General features: G+C 40.6%; 1 protein-coding gene across 2 annotated transcripts in view; it reads left to right on the forward strand.

Moving 5' to 3' along the window:
• LOC129751004 (uncharacterized) overlaps positions 1 to 19,042 on the forward strand; it is a 951,184-nt gene that overhangs the window by 869,137 nt on the left and 63,005 nt on the right. For both annotated transcript variants that reach the window (XM_055746238.1, XM_055746239.1), the window contains one exon: positions 5,870 to 5,921. In XM_055746238.1, coding sequence (XP_055602213.1) covers positions 5,870 to 5,921 — 52 coding nt within the window. The remainder of the gene's footprint in view (positions 1 to 5,869; positions 5,922 to 19,042) is intronic.

Here is a 19,042-nt window from a genome sequence, read left to right on the forward strand (position 1 = left end):
CATCTTGATAATTTTATTGTGATTATGGAACTCATTTGAGAGCTGAATCTGAATCTGAATTTTGAACTTGGATTTAAATCTGTTTCGTAATATCAATACGTTTTCTGAAATGTACATAAAAACCGTTTCTGAATTTAGAAATTTGAGCCAAGAATTGAAATCAGGTTCGGAGCCCTCAATCATGAATCCATAATAATTATTCGGATGTTTTGGGTTTGGGTTGGGTTGGGTTTGGGGTTTGGGAATTGTTTATTTCAATTTTATATTTCTAATCCAACATATTCGTAAAAATATTAACTAAATGTAAAAAAATGCGTATGATTTTCGAGAATCATCAATCAAATTTTGAAGAAATTTAAAACCAAATTTAAACGACGATTTCAGCAAAGCTTTTTATTCCAATGTTTAATGGTGATTCGAACCGAAAACAAGAATCCTAAACTGGATACATTATCGGGAACACAAATACAATTTCTATTTTGATTGTAAGGAACCAGAATAAAATTCAATATTAGAAAATGAATCACTATCAATAAGTGAGAAAATTTTGAAAATCTGTAGGTGAATTCTGAAACTGGGATTAGTTATCGAGGTTTTCAACCCAGTTTTAAGTCAAGATTGTTATTATCGAATAACCTTATTCCATCATCAAAATTTGATTAAAAATTTAAAATTTTGAGTGTAGAGCAGAATGCCTCGCTTGCTTTTGATGGACCCTCATGTGGGGGGGGGGGGGGGGTTCAACCCCCAAAGCCCCCCTCCTCCCCGTTCCTACGGCCATGTTCACAATATAACTCTAAATACTCTCATTTTACATGCTTACAATTTTCAACAAAAATATGTATTTTGTTCATTTGAACAACTTTGTAGAATGATTTGAAGAAAAAATTTGTGATAAAAACTGATTTTTGAAGGTCATACCACCCCAAATACCCTCCGATGCCAAATTAATCTATTATATAAAATATGGTCCCTTTTTCTATAAGTTCTTTATTTATGCCAAAAAAACTTACATGGGAGCTCCACTTCTAGAGGAGGTAGGCTGATTTAACCGGCTCGAGTTTACATAAATTTTTAAATTGAAATTTTACGATTCTTATATTGAAATTCATTGCATATAGCACTTTATGGACATTGAATTTTGAAACCGGCCAATACATGAATCGGGACAGTTTCTTGAGTATTTTCCTTAGATTCTGCCTTATGAACACTTCCGGCTTCCGATTAGCTTTAGATGGTGTATTTTTTCGAGCAGAAAAAATAAGCAATAAAAATAAAAAAAAAACGGCGAAAAAGATTATTAACCATTTTCATAGAGCCTTTTTCCACCATCCTCGCCCTTCGTTAATGCAAAAATGCAAATAAATTTCATATAAACTTCAACCCAATGAATCAAGATTTGTTTTTAAAGGAGAAAAAAAAGTTAAGATATTCTTGTTATATGACAGCAATTCTCTCTATTTTGTCGTAAGGGATGTAAGGTCCCTATAAAACTCATTAAACTCACATATTTCAAAATATAAACGGAACGACTTTATCTGTTTGATAATATTTAATTGAAAAGCAGATGTTCAAAAATTTTATAGATCGAAAAGAAATAATCTGTTTTGGCTACTATGGTTTTATGTATTGATTTTATTTTCTGGAAATTTTCACGGAAATATCATTCAAAACCTTATACAAAAAATTTATTTTCTACTGTTTAATTTCAATCTCAATTTTTCATTAAGGTGCACCGGGGCAAGTGCAAACGGATTTTACCATAATTTTACCAAATAGGAGGAATAGTGCGACTAATATCATTACACGACAATTTTATATAATAGATTAATAGTTATCGGAACAGTCTATGTGTATGTTTTTTCATAAATAACTTCTTTCAAGTATTGCACAACAACCAAAATCTCAAAATTTACGTACAGTTTACCATCAGTAAACAGTTTGATTTGTATGTTGTGATTATAAACTTTATATTAAAAATAAGACACACAAACGAACTATTCCAAATTTATTCGATTCTGGCTATACACACTCTTAGATCGAATTCAATTCCAAAAATGCCATAGGGCAAATAAAGGCATAACGCGCACCCGGGGCATAATAAGCACTCCTCTTTTCCACGAAAGTACGAATTTTATTATGTAAATTTTTATGAGGGACAGTTTTTTAGTTCCTATAGTATTAATTTTTCAGCAAAAAAAGAAATCTTCTTATCATCTTTACAGAAAAAAAACAACAAGGTTTTCAAGTGACGAAAATATAATAATTTTTGAGCACCGTAAAATAAGCTCTTATGATTGTTAAATCATCCATTGTTCCTCAATTTTCACCATCCATTATTTTCGATTTTTCACTATTATCAATTATAAAACGCGTTTAGACTTAAATTTGGTGACTTAAGGCGTATAGAGCGCCATTGATCGGGGCACGATGAGCATTTGCTGCCGTTAAATCAAGCAGCGAATTTCACTAGATGAAGTCAACTGAATTATAGAGCCACAGTTTAACTAGTTTACATCTGACGATTTAGCCTATTGTTTCGGTGTCGGAAAGGTTATCAAAAGACTCGAGTTCGATTCCTGATCGAAGTGATTTTTTTTTTCATTTACCATTCGTGATTGATTATTTTGATTGTTGCATTATACGGTTAGGCTTGTAGCATCATCCGCCAAACAAAGCATCAGAAACATAATTTATGGGTGTGTGTGAATTGTGTGTGTTCTACAATCACACATACATTATTTTGTTTTTGCTTTGTTTGATGGATCTACGACTCACCGTAAAGTTGCAAAATGTATCGATTATGAATGGTAAAGGAAACGAAAATCACCTCGACCAGGAATCGAAGTCGAGTCTTCTGATAATCTCTCCAACAGCTTACCAATAGGCCACATAGTTAGATGAAACAAGTCAAGCTTTAGCACTAAAATTCTGTTAACACCATCGAGTTGAATTCACTGCTAGATTCTACGGCTCATCGTGTTCCGATTAATGGTACTTATATTGCCCCAGTGGGGGTTCTTATTATGCTCCTATAGTGACTGATTTTTAGCTTTTAGCAAAAAAAATTAAAAGGAATTTTTAAAGGTTTTTATCTACTTTTTTCAAGTTTAAGCCCATTAGGAAATAGGCTTTTTAGTGTCTGAACACGAAACAATAAAGTAAATCACACATGTTTTCTATGATTGAATAAGCGTCCGTCTTAAGGTGGTCATTATGCCTTTATCTCCTCTACTCGTTCGGTATCATAATGTGCATAAACAACAGTATTGTATTATCAATTTTCACTTTAACCTGCTACGAAACACTTTCAAATTCAAATTATTTTAACTGAACTGATTGGACATTACTGTCCTGCTCAACAAAATCCAATTGCTTAGTTTCATCACGCAAGACACCGGCATCATCAATTCCGAAACCCAGCAGCATCCCAATAACCAGCTGGCCGATTGGCTGGCTTGCCGGCTTTTCGGTGTCACGGAGTTCAAACTATAATTAACTTTCCGTCAGCCAGACTCGGACCGGATCTTTGTGGGATGCCGCCATCCCGACCAGTCAATCCGACAATCATTGACGCGATATAAACATTGGCGGTATTTTTACTGTCATTTGACGATGTGTGGAAATTGTTTGCCGTCGTAGTAAAATTTCGATTTTTTAAAGTTTTTGTCTTAATCGTAAAAAAAATTGTTAAGAAAGAAAAACTGTTGTTCAGATAAATCAATTAAACCTTTAGCCTCCCACAACTTTGTCAATAAACTTCAAATTCAGACGGAGTGTCATCGTTTCAACTTTTCACGGCGCATTAGTTCGACGATTTGATTCGGTTCCCAATTCCGATGGTCGCTTAAAGCAGCAGCAGCAGCAGGAATCCAGTTGGTAAAAGGGGCTTGTCGATGGAACCCATAAAGAAGCTGTCTGTCGTCAACGATTCAACAGTTCGAAAAAAAAAACCAGAAACTTTTCTGCCGAGTAATTCCTAGACGGAAGCATAATTGTGCGATTTATAACGCTTGAAGAAAAATTATTTTTTATCCTCCTGTTCGCCCCCTTCTTTAGGGGACCCGCGCGGCGGCGAAGCTCGTAAAGTGTGATCAAAGATTAGACGGATTTTTTCTCTACTATGTTGACTCCTTTCAAGTTGGGTGCTTGAATGGTACAAAGTCACAGATGACTAGCATTTTGAATTTAAGACCTAGGCGATAACTGAATTTTATGACTGTTATTTCCTACAAATCCAATAATCAAATATGCTTTTTTCGATTTGAATCTCGATTGAGAAGTGTACTTTGTACGATCTTAAAGTTGTGTCTTTAAATAATCCTCCAAAATTGCGAACGTAAGTACATCGTATAACCGCTTAAATTTGAGTTTTCAGCGATTTTGAGTATTATGCTACCCGCTTAACCCAAAAGACTGAGTCGATTGGCGGTAATTTTTGAATTTCTCAAACCCCAGGATCGTAAAAGCTTCGTTTTGATTCAAAACTCATACATGTTTTTTGCAGAATTTTTAGGTAAACTTTACATGAGTAAATTTAAACGTTAATGTTTGTATGGGGAAATTGAATATTTTGTATTGAAACATCAACATAATTTTTGTTTCTCCCGCAAAACCGAGTCTAAATTTATTAATTTTCTAACAGAAACTTTCCGCTGAACAACTTTGTCGAAGACCGTAACTTCGTATCTAATAAGGCAAAAAAGTTAGGTGTTTAACAGGGGTATGTCTTTTGTATTGATAGATAATAAATTCAATTGACATCACTGCTGTTGCCTCGAGAAGTATTGCATGAAAAGTTGTCATGCAATTCCTCGCTAGGCACCCAGCAGTGATGTCAATTGAATTAGTTGTTTTTCAATGCCAAAATTCCTGCCCCCATTTATAACCATGCAACTTTTTTGTCTAATAAGATACGAAGTTACTTTACTTTAGAATATATTTCAATTGGCACAACACTCATAAGCAGGCTTGATTCCACAGAAGAAACAAAAATTATGTTGATTTTCAGCAGAAGATATTCCATTTTGTCAATCAAACCTTTAAGTTCAAATTTGCTTATGTAAAAGTTCCTCAAAAAGTCTGCAAAAAAGCATGGATTAGTTTTGAACCAAATCGAAGTTTTTTATGTTTACTTTCACTTTTTTGCATTTTTTTATTTTTATTTGTTTTTTTTCTAGTTTTGTCTTACTCATCTTGTTCTGTTTAGTTTTACCTTGTTTTATATTTTTAAGATTGTTTCAACTTGTTCCATCTAGTTTTATATTGCTATTCCACTTTGTTATATCTGATTTTGTCCTAAATATTCTTGACTATTTTTTTTGTTTAATCTTTTTTTTGTTGTTGTATAAAAGCTTGTTGTATGCTGTTCCATCTTGTTTCATTTTGTTGTATCCTGTTTATTTTTGTTCAGCTAGTTCTGTTATCCTTTTTTATTTTTTCTATCGCTTTTAATGTTTCTATCTTTTTCCATCATGTTTCATTATCTTTTTTCTTGTTTTATCTTAATTTTGCATATTTTATCTTGTTTCATCCTGGGTAGTCTTTTTTGTATCATATTTTATTTATTTTTGTCTTGTTAGATCTTGTTTCCGGTTTTGTCTCGTTCAATCTGTTTCTATTTTTTTTTCATGCTTTTCTTGTTCCGTTTTATTTAGTTTTGTTTCGTTTAGTTAAATTGAATTTCACAATTTTTTTATTACTTAAAAATATTCTTACAGCAAATTGAATCAATTAATTTAATTCAAAATAACCTTGAAATAAGATATAAATAAATTGAACGATAACAAATCAACAAAAATTAAATTAATCTTTCTTATTGTTATTAAATACTTTAACTGATTTCCTTTTTCTTTCTCGTCCATTTCAGCAATCTCGATTCCGAGGATTTGGAGCTTACAGCCATTTTTTCTGCAAACTCGGTAAGTGGACTACCTTATTTTAAAAAAAATTTGAAACAACATCATTCTAAAACGTAAATTTTTCTTCCTGAATTTTGTTTTTCGACAAAAGAGGATTTACTTAAATATATGGGAATATCAACAATTTTAAATCAGTTTCAAGCGGATAGGAAGAAAAAATCTGAAACATCTCAAGTAGCTTAAACTGATTAAGAATAGCTTTTAAACAGCTCACTGAAGTTTCAAAAGACTCAAAAAGATCACAGTACAAACTTTAAAAATATCTTGAATTTGATCAAACAGCTTAAAAGAGATAAATTTAATTTAAAATCGATGCTTCAGCGTCAACCAACTGCAGTTTCAAAGATATGTTGGCGTTGAAAAAATCGGCTTCCGAGGATTTAATATGACTACAAATTGCTCGAAACTCGAAAAAAAAAAAGCCTTGAACATCTCAAATATCCATAGTACAAAAAAAAAGATCACAGACTTGTTCATTAATTGTCTTAACCTGGCTAAATTGGAGTTAATCGGAGGAAGTTATTAGTAAACACAAAACTCAGAATACAGCCCTAACGCTTGCGAAAATAGTTATTATTAAAATTTATACAGCTTTGACGCTGTAAAACAGCTCAAAAAAGCTACAAAAACTCAATATTGATCGAACTTAAAACAGATCTATATATTGTTTTTGTTATTGCGTCCAAAGGTCCCAGATGTCCCAAATTTGAAAGGTTAGATTTCCAAAACAAAATTAGCTCAAAAATCTGAGAATTTATAGATTTTTCTGTGATTTCGGCAACCTTGTCGGAACTTGTCCAAGCAAGGTTGCCGAAAGCACAGAAAAATCTAAATTTTGCAGATTTTTTTGCAAATTTTCATCAAAGATTCTGTGTTACAGAAAACAGAATTTCGGAAATATTCACAAATTTTACAGAATTTTTAAATTTTTTTACGTTTATTTATATCAACTTCAATTTAGAATTTTTTAAAAAAAACGTCATAAATTGGTAATGTTTATTGATTTTTCTGAAGTAAAATGTAAAAAAAACTCAATTTATCATGAATTTTCTAAAATAAATTATGCTATTTCCATCACATAATTTTTGGATAAAATCCTAGGGACTTGGGACTAGGGGATTGGGGCTTGAAACTTAGGGCTTGGGGCATGGGTCTTGAGAGTTGGGACTTTCGACTGTTGACTTTGGACTTGGGACTTGGGACTTAGGACTTGGGACTTGGGACTAGGGGATTGGGGCTTGGAACTTAGGGCTTGGAACTTAGGGCTTGGAACTTAGGGCTTGGAACTTAGGGCTTGGAACTTAGGGCTTGGAACTTAGGGCTTTGAACTTAGGGCTTGGGGCTTGGGTCTTAGGACTTGGGACACTAGACAGTGGACTTGGGACTTGAGACTTTATACATGGGACTTGAAGCTTGAGCCTTAGTTCTTGGGGCTTGGGACTTGGGGCTGAGAACTTGGGACTTGAGACGTGTGACATCGGGCTTGGACTTGGAACATGAGCCTTGATTCTTAGGGCTTCGGACTTGGGACTTGGGATTCCAAATCTCAAAACCCAAATCTCTAGTTCCAAGATTTTTCCAGATTTTTCCAGATTTCCAGATTCTAAATTCCAAGGTTCAAGTCTCAAGATTTTGGGTTCCAAGTCTTTAGCGCAAATCTCAAGTCCCTAGTTCCAAATTCCAAGATTAGAATTTAAACTATCAAGTTCTGAGTCCCAAATGCGGCGTCCCGAGTTCAAAAACTTGAGATTTGGGACCTGAGACTCTGGACTTGGGACGTGGGACTCTGGATTAGGGAAATTAGACTCGGGACTTGGGACCTGGGACTAGGGTATCGGGGATTAGGGCTTGGGTCTTAGGACTTGGGACTTGGGATTCCAAATCTCAAAGCCCAACTCTCTAGTTTCAAGGTTCATGTTCCAGATTCTAAATTCCAGGGTTCAAGTCTCAAGATTCTGGGTTCCAAGTTCTATGTCCAGATTTCAAGCCCCTAGCTCCAAGTCCCAAGATTCGAATTGCAACTACCATGTTTTTAATCACAAATGCGGCGTCCCGAGTTAAAAAAAAACTTGGAACTTGGGACCTGAGAAATGTGGAGGGACTGGGACTCTGGACTTGCGGATTGAGGAGATTTGAACTTGGGACTTAGGGCTTGGGACTTGGGACTTGGGACTTGGAACTTGGAACTTGGGACCTGGGACTTTGGATTTGGGGCTTGGGACTTGGGACTTTGTACAAGGAGATTGGAACTTGGGACTTGAGACTTGGGACTTGGGACTTGGAAATTGAAACTTGGAACTTAGGACTTGAGACTTGGGACTCAGAACTTGCGACTTAAGACTTAGGACTTGGAACTTTGAACTTGGAATTTAGGGATTGGGGCTTTGAATTAAGGGCTTGAAACTTGAGGCTTGGAACTTATGACTTGGAACTTGGGACTTGGAACTTGGGACTTGGGACTTGGAACTTGGGACTTGGAACTTGGGACTTGGAACTTGGGACTTGGGACTTGGGGCTTGGGACTTGGGGCTTGGGACTTGGGACTTGGGACTTGGGACTTGGGACTTGGGACTTGGGACTTGGGACTTGGGACTTGGGACTTGGGACTTGGGACTTGGGACTTGGGACTTGGGACTTGAAACTTGGGACTTGGGACTTGGGACTTGGGACTTGGGACTTGGGACTTGAGACTTGAGACTTGGGACTTGAGACTTGGGACCTGGGACTTGGATTTTAGGGCTTGGGGCTTGGGACTTAGAACCTGGGACTTGGTACTTGGCACTTTGGACTTGGGACTCGGGTCTTGGGATTAGGGGATTGGAACTTGGGACTTGGGACTTAGGGATTCGGGCTTGAAATTTAGGGTTTGGAACTTAAGGATTGGGACTTGGAACTAGGGACATAGAACTTAGGTATTGGGGCTTGAATCTTTGGGCTTGGGTCTTGGGACTTGGGCGTCCCGAGTTAAAAATAAAAAATTGGAACTTGGGACCTAAGACTGTGAACTTGGACCGGGACTCTCGACTTGGGGATTGAGACTTGGGATTTTGGACTTGGGACTCAGGACTTGGGACATGGAACTTGGGTCTTGGGATTTGGGACTTGGGACTTGGGACATAGGATTTGGAACTTGGTATTAAGAGATTGGGACTTGGGACTTAGGGCTTGGGACTTCGGGCTTAGGACTTTCTACTTGGGACTTGGTAATTGAAACTTGAAACCTAGGCTTGGGACTTGGAACTTGGGACCTGGAACCTGGGACTTGGGGCTTGGGACTAGGGATTTGGGACTTGGAACTTGGGACTTTGGATTTGAGACTTGGTACTAGGAGATTGGGACTTGGGACATGGGGCTTGGGACTTGGGACTTGGGACTTGGGACTAGGGACTTGGGACTTGGGACTTGGGACTAGGGACTTGGGACTTGGGACTTGGGACTTGGGACTTGGGACTTGGGACTTGGGACTTGGGACTTGGGACTTGGGACTTGGGACTTGGGACTTGGGACTTGGGACTTGGGACTTGGGACTTGGGACTTGGGACTTGGGACTTGGGACTTGGGACTTGGGACTTGGGACTTGGGACTTAGGACTTGGGACTTGGGACTTGGGACTTGGGACTTGGGACTTGGGACTTGAAACTTGGGATTTGGGACTTGAGACTTGGGGCTTGGGACTTGGAACTTGGGACTTTGGACTTGAGACTTGAAACTTGGGACTTGGGACTTGGAAATTGAAATTTGGAACTGAGGATTTGGGACTTGGGATTTGGCACCTGGGACTTGGGACTTGGGACCTGGAACTTGGGACATGGGATTTGGGGCTTGGGACTTGGGACTTGGTACTAGGAGATTGGGACTTGGGACTAAGGGCTTGGGAATAGGGACTTGGGGCTTGGGACTGAGAGCTTGAGGCTTGGGGCTTGGGACTTGGGGCTTGGGACTTGGGACTTGGAACTTGGGACTTGGGACATGAGGCTTGGACTTGGAACTTATGCTTTGGTTCTTGGGAATTGGGACTTGAGACTTAGAACTTAGGACTGAGGACTTGGAACATGGGGCTTGGACTTAGAACTTGCGACTTCAGACTAAGGACATAAGACTTAGAATTTGGGACTTGGGACTTAGGCTATGTGACTTGAGACATGTGATTTGAGATTTGGGACTTGGGACTTGAAACTTGATCCTTTGTTTTGGAGCTTGGGACTTAGGACTTGGGACTGAGAACTTGAGACTTGAAACTTGTGACATGGGACTTGGAATTGGAACTTGAGCCTTGTTTCTTAGATACTTGGGACTGGACTTGGACTTGGAAACTTGGGACTTAAGACTTGGGACTTGGAACTTGAGCCTTGCTTCTTAAAGCTTCGGACTTGGGACTGGGTACTTGGAATTTTGGACTTGGGACATGAGACTTTGGACTTGGGATTTTGGACTTAGGACTTGGGGCTTGAACTTAGAACTTTCGACTTCAGACTTAGGACTTAAGACTTAGAATTGTAGAACTTGGGACTTGGGACTTGAGATTTGGGACTTGAGACTTGAAACTTGAGACTTGGTTCTTGAAGCTTGGGACTTGTGACATTGGGCTTGGAATTGGAACTTGGAACTTGCAACTTCAGACTGAGAACTTAAGACTTGGAATTTTGGCGTTGAACTTTGAATCTTGCAATTGAGACTTGAACTTTGAATTTGGAACTTAGGACTTGGTCCATTAGAAATTGAATCTTGGAAATTAGTACCTGAAACCTAGGCTTGTATCTTGGAACTTTGAACTTTGTACTTTGAACTTTGATTTTGAAATATGAGACTTAAATCTTAAGATTTACACTTGAAAACTGAACTTTGGACTCATGATTTAGAACTTGGTTATTTGGACTCAAGACTAAGGATTTCTTAATTTCGCCTTGTGAACGCCTTGTGAAGATGTTTGACTCATTGTCTTTTTGACTTTAAGGATAATTAACTGTTAAACTTTACACCATACCATTTCCTTAATAAAATTTACTCGTGCACTTTCAATCACTCTTTGTTTTCATTTTTATCTTCAAATTTTGGTCTTTTGGTTTCAAAGTTTTTTTTTATTCCTAAAATTTAAAATAAAAATTACATCCAAAAGTAAGGTTTACATTCGATTACGGATGATATATCTATGAGAACTCCTGTTGATTGAATTCCAACCTAGACCCATAAATTGATTCGGAAAACACCAAAACTGACAAAAAACGAGCTGTCCACGGTAACAGAGCTCTCTCAAGCTTAACTGGCAACGAAAATATGTGAACAATCAATTGACACTTCATACATTCAATCATCATAGAAGAGATCGCAGCAGCAGCAGCAAAATTAAGTCAAGAACAACGCTGGGTGTTGATTGCTAAATTACGAAGATCCAATTTGCTAACGAGCGAACTGACCGGGGACGTTCTCGATTTCAATGCTGCCAAAATGCAGTTTGGATCGGTTTGATCCGTTGAAAATTATACTTCAATTAGGGGTAATTAACTCGAACGAGCAGCTCACGATTTTTTTACGGCTCGAATGATTTTTTGTTTAATGTCAAAACTTTCAAAACGATCGAACGTTTCTCTGTAATGAATCCGTCAACAGATAAGGGTTAAATTTTTTGAGTAGGTGGAAACTTGTTCCTGTTTCGGTTGAGTTGAACCAGATGCTCTCTGTCCCGAGACGAAGTTTTCCACATCCTGGTTTGAACTTTCACCTCCAAGTGCTCAAAGTTTTCACTTATTTTTCCTATCTGGGAAGCTAGAAAAAATAATGGTGAGAAGAATTGAAACCATATGTTTCGATATAGTGTTCTTTGGGATGGATTCTCAAATACGCAGGGTATCTTCGTATTTTCTCCTTCCAAGTCGCGCCAAAAAAGGTTTAGAGATCAGCAAGAGGAAGCAATATATTTCAAAATAATCAACAAGTTGAAACACTCCAAACACCCAAATCAACTCTTAAATTTTCAAACTTCTACTGGATTTTTCCAATGTGGTTATTCTGTATCAACACCTTCAAAACGATAGCAGGATAAATCTTCATTATGCGGAAGCTCTTTATCAGCGCGAAAACCTCTTCACGGGAATTTTCTCATTCGCGCTGAAATCTCATCTAAACTGATCCCGGTAAAATTGACAGACACAATATGGTGATGGAAATCTTCGTCGTTTTTCTACTCCAAACAAACAGAAATCGCGTTCCCCATCATCACCAGACCAGTCGTTAAACAGTTTCCAGACCCTCGTTTCCAGATTCTTTTTTTTCTCTCATTTTTTGCTCCCCTGTTCATGCATCGTGAATATTTCATTAGTTTTTGTATCTTTGAAGTCACGTTATACAGGGGGGAAATTTCTTCTCCAAGCTGCTCTCATCGTGAACTCGAACGAACGGGGATGAAACGGTTGAACTTTGGAAAATTTCACCTTTTAATAGAAAAGTTGATCTGCCCGGAACCGACGGAAAGGGCAGTCACTCCTGAAAGTTGCCGTTCCACATCCGGGGAATCCACCGTGAATGAATGACGGACAGGTGGAAAATAATACATATAATGGGGGAAATACACTGCCGAGACCAGCTTTCCGTGATGTGATGATGAAGCTTCTTTTGAATCTTAAGTGCTTTGTCCTTAAATTTTTCAAATATTTTCACAAATTTTAACCAGAAAATTTCATTCTCATATTGGATTATTAAACTCATCATAAGGATGTCTGAACCAAGCAAAAAAAAAACTTACAGGAGCAACAGCGTTTCTGGCCATGTGCTGTGTTCTCAATTGCAACTTTAAGGAAAGCATAAGGACCAAAAGAAGGAAGGAAAAAAACCTTATAACGACCTGCACATCTGCTTCCCGGACACTTGATCGGTGCCACAAAAAGGAGCAACTGAACCATGTCGGTTGAAACAGAGAGACCGAAAAGTATGATGCACCTTTCCTCCGAGAAGAACAAGTCGTCAGATGGAGAATCGGGAATGAAGAAAAACAAACGCATCCTCACTTATGCGGTCGAAGCAGCTAGCCCAAAATGCATCGGGAGTGCATTTTTAGCTTGTTAATATTCGCCAGAAAATGAACCTGTTATTATGCTATAAAGCATCTGTTAACAGGAATTTGGTATACCTACTTATTTTAAACTAAAAACCGCACTTTTTTATATTTAGCTGAAACTTTTATCAGGATTTAAATCATACCTCATTACCTTTAAAAATGTTTTCCATGTTCAGTTGCTTTGCTATCGCTTATAGATATAATTATTCTTATTTTGTTTAATATAATTAAAACTATATTAATGGTTGCGAAACTATCTATCCGTCAAGAGTAAAGTTTCAACTTATTTTTGACGGTCGCCATGAAACCAGAAGGTAGTCGTTGTATCCAACATTCAGCAGCACTCCCTTCTTAAACAAATTAAATGCCTTTCATTTTTTCACTACGCTTCTAGCATTTGCATGGTCTTCACCACGACCGTAAGGTTTTGCATGACTTTAGAGTCCACAGTTTTCTGTATAGCTTCTCATAACTTCCTTTTTCTTCAATTGTTTTTACCAGTCCTCACGATTAATTTACGTGATGATACGAGTTTTTGTATCAAATGTGGACCTGCGAATCGTATCAGAATATTTCTGAACAGTTATAAGCGGAAGGAAATGTTGATGCCTCTTTTGGAGTCACTCCAACAAACACACCTATCCATCCCTGCCCTGGCGCTTGAAGTAATGGAAGATGTTTCCTCAGGAAGCAATTGCTTTGGAAATTAAAACCATCTTGATGTACTCAGGCTGCATGGCAATACTTATGAACGAAGTCAATTCCAGAATTCATTTGATTTACATGGTATTCTGTTTCACGACATGACCTGATGAACAATATTCCTTCAATTCACTAGTTCCATGGCAACCGTTTTCCAACTTCTTGGGCATCTCACATACACCAGATCACGCTTCACTTGGTCTAACTACCGGATTCGTAGCGAGCCTGTTCTGCAGGACAGTCGTCCGGCATTCTCGCAAAATGCCCTGTCCAGCGTATCCGTCCAGTCTTCGACACCTTTAAGATACTGGGTTCGTCAATTCCAGCATATCGTGTACATAAATTTGCGATCCCTACTATTGGTAGCTCATCCCCGAATCGCTCGCCCAACGATTCAAGGCCCGACCACTAATCTTACTGAATCATACAGATTGACTCTAGCTCAGCACACAACGGGCATAAAGGTGACAAACCTCGAATCATGAAGATGAGAGGAGAGTTAGAGGAGAGATCAGACCATGAGATTTATGTGGTCAACCCCAAGTCTTTACGATAGGAGGTCGGGTCTCGAGTCGCTAGAGGATAGACCGGGCCTTGAGTCGTGCAGAGGAGAGGTATGTGTACGTCAACCTCGAGTCGATGCGAGGAGGGGTCGAATCTCGAGTCGTAAGAGGAGATACCAGGCCTCAAGTCACGAAGAGGAGAGGTTTATGTTGGAAGCTCGAGTAATTGCGAGGAAAGGTCGGTTCTCAAGTTGTTAGAGGTGAGTTCAGACTTTGAGTGGTAAGAATGAGATGAGAGATTTAGCTGAAAGTGATCTCGTCTATAAGTATTGCCTTGAAGCGCACTAGCGCGAATAGACCTCCCACTATTGAAACATAGTTCGAGGTTATAACTAGGTCTGCGGCCCCAGGTGGAGTTTAGGGAGTAGGAGGCATACACGGATTTTATCGCGAGTCTTTCCGGCAAGGTTCCGCACGTCCAGGATGACTCCTCCGTGCTGTGTGATCTTTTCCGAAACAAACTTTTTGACGAAGTATCTGGACAATACAATCTCGATGTACCGTTCCACCTGCCCCTGGACAACTTCCTCTGATACCTTACGAGCTTTATCTAGTAGACAAATCGTCCGGTATACGTCGGGTTTCGTAGTGTAAGACTCAGTCTTCCAGATTTAGGAAACAATTTACTTTTCACATAGTGACAACCGAAACATTCCATAGAATCCTATGATCGTGATCTCGATTGGAATGTCTGGAATATTTTTACTCGGAAATTTTCTTCGGTTGAAGAAGTTTGGAGAGTATAGTTTCCTGGATCGTGCCTTCTTACTCAATTTGATAGCACTGCGCGGAGGGCAGCTCTCGCACTCGTAAAGAGCGGACTTCGCTCATCTCTCCGTCCCTCTGTTTGTGTTCTTAGTCTTGCCTACTGCATACGTAGCCTTGCCCTAGCAGTGGCCTTTCCCGTTCACAGTCTGCATGACCACGTACTCGTTCCCTCACTGTGGTAGATTATGATAATGCCTGCATCCAGCAGGTCCACTGTCATGCTTATAAGAACTATTATAAGAAAGACTCCTTATTCGAAGGTCTTATCCAACATAGTGCCAAGCTTCCGCAAGCATATCCTTTTCAGAACATGCATATACCTACCTACCTTAGGTCCAGTGCCGATCCTTCGACGCATAGGGTTGAGATAAAAAAAATTCCACTGCTGGCGATCAGGAGCCAGCGTCTACACTTCTTACCAGCCAAGGTTCTCGGCAACTGTGTGTATTTCAGCAGCTAGACTCAAGAACCTCAAGGCAGCCCTGAGCAGGCAGTGTACACTCTAGAAGCTCTGCAGCGTGCAGCGGTTGATGAACCTGCGAGTTATCAGCGTATACCTAACAATGTCCTCCGTATCTGCTGATGTTATGGCGGGGGTCTTGCCCATCTCGGTCTTGTCATCATCTGCTACGAGTACAGGCACATGCCAGAGAGGCCTCGATGTCCAACTGGCAGAACCAGTGGGACAGCTCGAAACGCGGTCGGTGGACCCATCGCTTGATCAGTAACGTCGGATTGTAGATGGATCGGCTACATGGAGAGGTGGATTTCTGCATGACGCAGTTTTTGACTGGTCACGGATGCTTCATGCAGTACCACCATCAGTTTGGACATGTGGCCTCGCCATAATGTCCAACCTGCGGTGACACAGTTGAGACACCAGAGCACTTAGTGTTCAACTGTCCGAGGTTCGAAGGGGTACGCACTAACATGCTAGGCGCCTGTGGACCTGACACGACAGCTGACAACATCGTGCGGAGGATGTTTGCGGGTGCCAATACCTGGCGCGTGGTCAGCGATGAGTTCACTCGGATCATGACTGCCCTGTAGAGGAGTTGGAACCAGCACCAGTCCGCGACCTGTGTAGGGTGACTCCTTCGCCGGGGAGCATCTGAGTAGTGTGCGTCCGAACCTAGCAGTAAAGCATACAACGATAAGGCTTTACCCTCTGCGTATGCCGAGCTGGTACGTCACGTGCGTGTGTAGGATATCTCCACCGTTACCGTTGCGGAGTATTCGAGTAGAACGCGCCCTCTGCAACGGAGGCTGCGGGGATAAGACATGACCTTCTCTGCAGTCGAATTCACGCCGCGAAATACTCTCAGATAGAGTGGTCAAATGAATCACTTGAGCCGGGTAAGCTGACATCACCGTCGGGATTCATCTGAGTCGTAAGCGTAAAAGACCCGTACCTATGCTGTGACAGGTGCGTTTCTAGGAGAAGCTGCTCCAGATTCGACACACGGCGGGCAAAAAGCCTAGGATTGCCAGTCCAAAGTTGCCAGCCAAACGAAGGAAGAAGACCGGACCACGGTCGGAGTAGAATTCCCTTTCGGCAGAAGGCCTTCGAGTTGTGTGCGTTCGATCCTAGCAGTAAAGCATACAAAGATAAGACTTTACTTTCTGCGTATGCCGAGCTATTAGGTACGTCGTGAACTTTGTGTAGGTAACCTCCACTGCCACGGAGTATCCGAGTAGAACGCGCTCCCTATGACGTAAGCTTCAGGGGTAAGACATGACCTTCTCCGCAGCCAACCTCATAGGGGGAAGAGTATTCACGACGCGAAATTCGGATGAGTCACTCGAGTCGGTGTAGAATGACGTCTTCGCCGGCAATCATCCGAGAAGTTTCGTAAAGCCCCGGACTTATGCTATGACAGGCGCAAGTCTAGGATCGGCACGCGGACGGGCAAAGAGCCAGAGCAGAGCCAAGACTTCAAGTCGTTAGAGGAGAGTCTCTAGCAGTGGTCTCGAACAGAAGCGGAGCGCACGATAGTCGTGGTAACCAAGCGAGCCTCGAGTCGTCGGAGGAGAGGTCCTTAGTCTTTAATCGTAACAAGAGGCAGAGTATATTTCCTGGAGTTTTGACTAGAAACCGAGTAAACCGATGAGCACGGAAGCGCGGACTTGGTCTCCCATCACGGGTACAGCCTTTGTTGCAGGTACGGATGAGAATCATGGCCAGATTTCCCAGGTGGACTTTATGAGAGGGGTACATAGTATCTACAGTCGACCAATTGCACCCATGGGCCCAGAGTAGCTCGCCGTGCCTTGGAATGCAATCCGTAAAAAGGATCTACCATCTGGGTAATCAGCCAATAAGACTAAGCCGCCACGAGCTCCAATGGGCCTGCCTCTTCTTCGATGCCCATTGGATTCCAGCCAAGCACCTCTCTACGAATCTTGATCTCATCCCTTTCGCAGAGTGTGTCCAATCCACGAATACCACGAAATTGGAAGGATTTTCTGTGTGGACTTTAATCGACAAGGTCTTTCCGACATTGATTTTGGAAACTGCTGCCTTGGAGCTTTCGGTGAGGTCGTCGAGTTTACTTTGCGTCGAACGATTCCACGCAATCTTCGGTTTAGTCTACAGTCAATCGATCTAGTCAAGATTTAATCCATTACGATGAGAAAGAGAAGCGGTGATAAGATGCATCCTTGTCTCACTCCTTCAGTTACCGGGATTGGATCGGACAAGACTTTGCTCGAAAATGCCTCGTACTGTGCTTCTTGGAGATGAACTAGCTTCTCTTGGACCCCTCGTCGTTGGAGAGGATCACCTTACAGAGAACTTTGAGGGTTGCATAGATCAACTTTATGTCACGTCAGTTACCGCGCTCTGTCAGGTCTTCTTTCTTCGGGACCTTTACGGAATACCCTGCATCCAGTCGGCCGGGAATGTTGCAGTATCCCAAATGTTAGCGAAAAACCGATGAAGCATTTGTGCTGACAAGGCAGGGTCCGGCTTTGAGCATTTCAGCAGGGATGCAATCAATCCCAGGCACTCTATTGGATTTCATGTTTTTGATTGCTGCTTCAATTCCAGCCAGGCGAGGGCTTCGATCTGCGGTTTCTGTTGGACCGCGAGTTGTTCGAAATTCTCAGTCCAACGTTTGAGCTGATCTGTTTATAGCTGATCTGCTCGGTCTTTCAGTGGCATTCTAGCACTAGTCCTTGTACCACTAAGGCGGCGAGAAATGTCATACAGTAATCGGATATCTCCAATGGCTGCGGCTCTTTCTCCCTCTTCGGCTAGGAAGTTTGTCCAGGCTCTCTTGTTTCTTCTACAAGCTCTACAAGCAGAACATACAGGCTACAATAAAGATCCCTTTGCCTTTGTGCTTCTTTTCCGTTAATATCTGTAGAAAGATGTTCAAGTACGTATCCTCCGATTCTTGGTTCACGATCGCCTCTCCTCCAACGTTTATGAAGGTTCCATGTTTTGAACCGGCTGGTGACTACCTTTTCCTTTTTGAACTTTTTTCGCTCTTCGAGCCCATAGTGCTCTTGAAAATCACAAACGAACACAAACACATACAGGATCTTAATGAAACTTGATGTTACCTTGAAGAGATTCCTTGTTTCTTAACCCTAAGCGTACATCTTTCGAGGATATGATGGCTAGCATCTTACAAATGCTAAAACCACCAACCCACAGAAAGTGTACTATGTATGCCGTGACCGGGATTCGATCTCATACCCGCTGGCTTAGAAGACTGGCTTAGAAGGCTACCCTCTACGCCATGGGCTGCAGCTGAAACAAATGGCTTTTGTTTTCGGAGCATCTTCACCATGTATTTTTCTATCTGTAGGCTGTCTACCGAGCTCAGAAAGTGAACAAGGGTCTTGTTTACCGTGATCAGGAGTATCATTACTGTCGATAGCTTTTCGCCTAACCTCCTTGTAGATATAAGAGTTACTCTTCACTAGTGTTATAAGCTCTTTCAGCTCCCCGCCAAATTTGGCCGGAATGTAGAATTCCAGGAGCTTCAGAAAGCTCAAGATCTCCTCGTTATGCTCGTTATGGAGAACAC

The sequence above is a fragment of the Uranotaenia lowii genome, chromosome 3 (genome assembly GCF_029784155.1).
Source record: "Uranotaenia lowii strain MFRU-FL chromosome 3, ASM2978415v1, whole genome shotgun sequence".
NCBI lineage: Eukaryota > Metazoa > Arthropoda > Insecta > Diptera > Culicidae > Uranotaenia > Uranotaenia lowii.